The 4,064-nt window shown below is 50.2% G+C and overlaps 1 protein-coding gene across 1 annotated transcript; it reads left to right on the plus strand.

The window, feature by feature from the left end:
• The first annotated feature begins 1,319 nt into the window (after window positions 1–1,319).
• On the plus strand, window positions 1,320–2,646 carry LOC118635386 (heat shock transcription factor, X-linked member 3-like). The gene is made up of 2 exons (XM_036270099.1): window positions 1,320–1,787; window positions 2,068–2,646. The coding sequence occupies exons 1-2, from the start codon at window positions 1,320–1,322 to the stop codon at window positions 2,644–2,646; spliced, it is 1,047 nt and encodes a 348-aa protein (XP_036125992.1).
• Window positions 2,647–4,064: the final 1,418 nt, after the last annotated feature.

Here is a 4,064-nt window from a genome sequence, read left to right on the forward strand (position 1 = left end):
AAAGCATCTAATCCAAGAGCAAACAAAATGATTCAATGTACCTATCTTCAAGGCAATGTCAGGAGAGGGACACAGAGGTGGGGTTGAGGTGGGCTTCTGGCAAGGAGAATAGGGCTGGCAAGACAGTGAGTCAGTAGAATGCTTTGCTTCCACAAAGATGAAAACAAGTTCCAGCCCCCAAGTCAGCAATGAAGAGGGAACGTACGAAAGAAGATGCAATTTGGAAGTGGAATGTCATAAATCTCAGAAAGCAAAAATACACCCACTTCACTGAAGAAAGAAAATGGGGTGCAGAAGAGGCCTCAAGAAAGGCTCACTCTGAGGGTCTGGATAGGGTGTTTTGAGAAGGCAAATGCAGGGGTTCCAAAGTGTGCCCACCTTGGGTAATGAGAAGAGTTCCTATGGGGAAGAAATTGAAATTAAAGCCAATACTGTTGTGATATGAGAGGGCTGATATTTGGGAACCAGCAGGGCTCAAGTGGGGCTCCCCAGCAGAGCAGAGGGTGTGGCTATCCACTCACAACAACCCTGGGGGTAATAACGTGTCTGAGGTGCTTAAGGAAGCACTGAGGTTGAGGAACAAGAGGAGTGCTCCCACTTGTGCTGGAGCACAGCCCTACAGTAGCGACAACTTGACCCAGGGGTAAGAAAACAGGATTCGGACTTTGGATCCATTTGAGCAGGACCCGCCAATCAGCAGGAGCTGCTGGAAGGACCAAAGCAGGAAGCTGGTGTGGGGCGGGGTGGGGGGTGGTGGAGTGGGGGATTACTAACTGAGACTCGGCCAACCACCATTTGTGGGAGGTACGGTCCCTCAGGGGCCCATCTGACCAAGGCAGTCTAACCAGGGCCTTGCCCTTGAGGAACCCAAAAAGGCATCAACAGGCCTCCACCATTTGTAGGGGTGGGCCTGGAGAGAGGACCATGACTTCTAACTCATCGTATACCTAGCAACAAGAAATAATGTGCTTGGCAGCAGATGAGAGCATTTTCTGGAACCTGAACCCTATTTGTCTGTACTTTCTGAAAGAGACAGGCTGGGGACACTACACACGTCCAGTCCCCCACACGTGGCCAGGGCCCACTCTCCAGACCAGCCATGAGCCACCTATATGACATCATATGTCCAGCAAAGAACACTGTGACTTAAGCAGCTGGTTGCCCCACGACCGGCACTCTAGAATTTTGAGGACAGTATATATTGGGCATCCCTGCTGGGACCAAAGGCATTTCTGACCCCAGAGTTCAGTGATAGGATATCAGGTAGCCAATGCTCTTTGATGTAGAACCTCTCCATGGCTAGTCAGGGTACCGAGGAGATGCAGGAAGCTAAGCTGGCCCCATCAGGCGATGGACAGCCATCAATAGTGGGCCAACATGATACTCCCTTGGATCCACATGTGGAACTCAGGGAGGCTTTAGATAGGCAGGGGGATCCTGTCAGGAGCCAAGACCCAAGCCCCCAACACAACCCACAAGCACAGGAGCCAAACCAAGGTGCCGCCAACGTGGAAGGACACAGCATTCCTCTTGGGCTGTCCTTCCCAAGAAGGCTTTGGAGGATCGTGGAGGACGACACCTTCAGGTCTGTGTGCTGGAGTGACAACGGAGACACCGTGATCATCGAAGAAGATCTTTTCCAGAGGGAGGTTCTTTGCCGGAGGGGTGAGGAGAAAATCTTTGACTCAGACAGCCTGAAGAGTTTCATCCGCCTGCTGAACCTCTATGGATTCAGAAAAATACGCCCCGGCCATTCTTCAGTTCGCTATCCAAGGAACAGAATGATGGTAAAGTAGAAAGTCTCCTATTTCCCCACATTCTCTGTTACCCGACCCTCTTCCTAGTAGACCAAGAAGAATGATATCCTGAAAGGCTTTCATTTCAGGGCATAACTCTTTTTCACCTGAGACAGTATTTAACAACAGATGAGAAACTATAGGTATTCAGAGGGCACTATAAGCCCTTTGGAGATGACCTGCAGGGATGACTAAAAACTCTGAGAGGCCAGTTAATGTCACATAGGTATATTTTCTCCCAGAATGGCTAAAATTACTAATTTTCTTTCAGATCTACCGGAACTCAAAGTTTCAGAGAGACAAGCCCTGGCTCATCGAGGACATTAAGACAAAAGGCAGCCAGATGACTCCTGCTGGTCCAGCGACCAACGCAAGACCTCCCAAGAAAAAGAAACCTCTGGCCCCTACAAGAAGCTCCCCACGGATTCACCATAAGGAAGGCACCAGGGAAGCCAACCAAAAAGCCGAGAGGAAAGCCCCAAATGCTAGGGGACCCAGTGGCACCCACTCATTGAAGTTCTTGCGTGGACGATCCATGGTCACTGTCATGGAGGTCCCGTGTCCAAGTGAGCCAGGGAGTCCAAGGGGGGAGGGTATGTCTGAGAATGTCATGTTTGTGCCCACGGCTACTGCCGAAACTGAGGGTACAGGGGATCTTCCCACCAGCCCCCCAAATTCTCCACTACATGGTTCGGTGATGTCTTTGTACGACATCTGTTACTCCGTCCTGATGGCTGACCTTTCTGCCATGGCACCTTCAGATTACCCTGAAGAGGACGAGGAGGAGGAGGGTTCCTTAGATTACAAGGGTGCACTCTGTGAGCAGTTGAAGGACAATGCAGGTTCCTAAGCTCATAGGAGACAAAAATAGTCATCACTTTGTAACCACCAATCCATTTTTGGTTTTAATAAAGGAAAGCAAACTCCATGGTAGTAAATAAACAATCCAATGAGCATTGTGACTCTGCGTCCTTCTGTGCCCGTGCTCCATACACCTCATCAGATGAGCTTGAGGTGGCCAGAAATCCTGGCCCAAGAGAAGCTTTTGTCCCCGTCTCCTCTTTCACACACACTCAGCCAAGGATCTGGTTAGGGAGGCCTGAGGCAAGCCCAAGACGATCTGCACCCTGAGCCTTGCCTGCTGCTCAGGAGACAGAACCGCCTGGCTCCTGACCTTGGGAGCATCACCTTACATGACTCATGCATCGTGAGACAGGAAGGTCTTTCCTCATGGTCTCTGCCAGACTGCTGAAGGCAGCACGTCAAGGACAGAAGGGCCCCGGCTGCTGTGGGGACCCACAGGCAATCAGATCCCCAGCACTGCACCAGGTGAAAGGAGCTGATGGGGGACCTCAACCACTGACGGAGGAGGCAACCTGCTCAGGAAGCCAGGGCAGTGAACGTGGGGCAGGTGTGTGAGGTCAGGCAGACAGCCTGAGTCTGGAGACACCCGGACCTCTGTGTGCTGTGCAGCATCTCCTGCTCTGTCACACACACACACGTGTGTGTATACACATAGACACACATGCGTATACACAGGCAACACCACATGCACACTTGGACCTGTCCCTGCCCCTCAGATGACCAACAGGAACTGAGGCTTGAGTGTACACCCAAAAGGGTTCACCCAAGGTCGTGGAAACTTATCCTAGGAACCCCAGCCCATGGCCTCATGCTGCCTCCTTGAACTTTGCTGCTTACAGAAACCATGGTGGGAGCTGGGTCAGGCCTTCTAACTACCTTGCCCTTCCTGCCATTCTTGAGGGTCGTTTCTGATGTTTCTTGTTAAAACTCTCCTTTTCAGCTAATTTTCAGTTGGCTGGGTGAATGGACCCTGATGTAGTTTCATTTTCACTGTGGATCTTGGAGGAGGAGCAAGAAAGATCTACCTATCCCACTGCTATCTTTAAACCCCCCTGTATCAAACATTTTTTTTTTTTATGAATTTTTTTATTTATTTATTTTTTTGTTACAGATATTTTACCTTTTTACCCCATTGGCACCCCCACCCCACCCCCCCTCCACCCTTTCCCCTGCTTAGTTGTCCATGTCCATTGGTCATGCATACATGCATATAAGTTCTGTGGTTTATCTCTTCCCACCCCCCCACCCCCCATCCCCTCTTCTGAGGGATGTCAGTCTGTGCCCTACTTCCATGTGTCTGGGTCTACTGTATTCCTCAGACTGTTATGTTCATTATATTCCGTATATAAGTGAGATCATGTGATATTTGTCTTTTTCTGCTTGGCTTCTTTCACTTAGGATAAT

The sequence above is a fragment of the Molossus molossus genome, unplaced genomic scaffold, assembly GCF_014108415.1.
Source record: "Molossus molossus isolate mMolMol1 unplaced genomic scaffold, mMolMol1.p scaffold_m16_p_2, whole genome shotgun sequence".
NCBI lineage: Eukaryota > Metazoa > Chordata > Mammalia > Chiroptera > Molossidae > Molossus > Molossus molossus.

What these genes read in the sequence shown, in the direction of transcription:
- LOC118635386 (XM_036270099.1), top strand. Translation starts at nt 1,320, where the DNA reads ATGCAGGAAGCTAAGCTGGCCCCATCAGGCGATGGACAGCCATCAATA. An exon ending in ATCCAAGGAACAGAATGATG is followed by an intron (nt 1,788 to 2,067) that starts GTAAAGTAGAAA and finishes ATTTTCTTTCAG; the next exon opens with ATCTACCGGAACTCAAAGTT.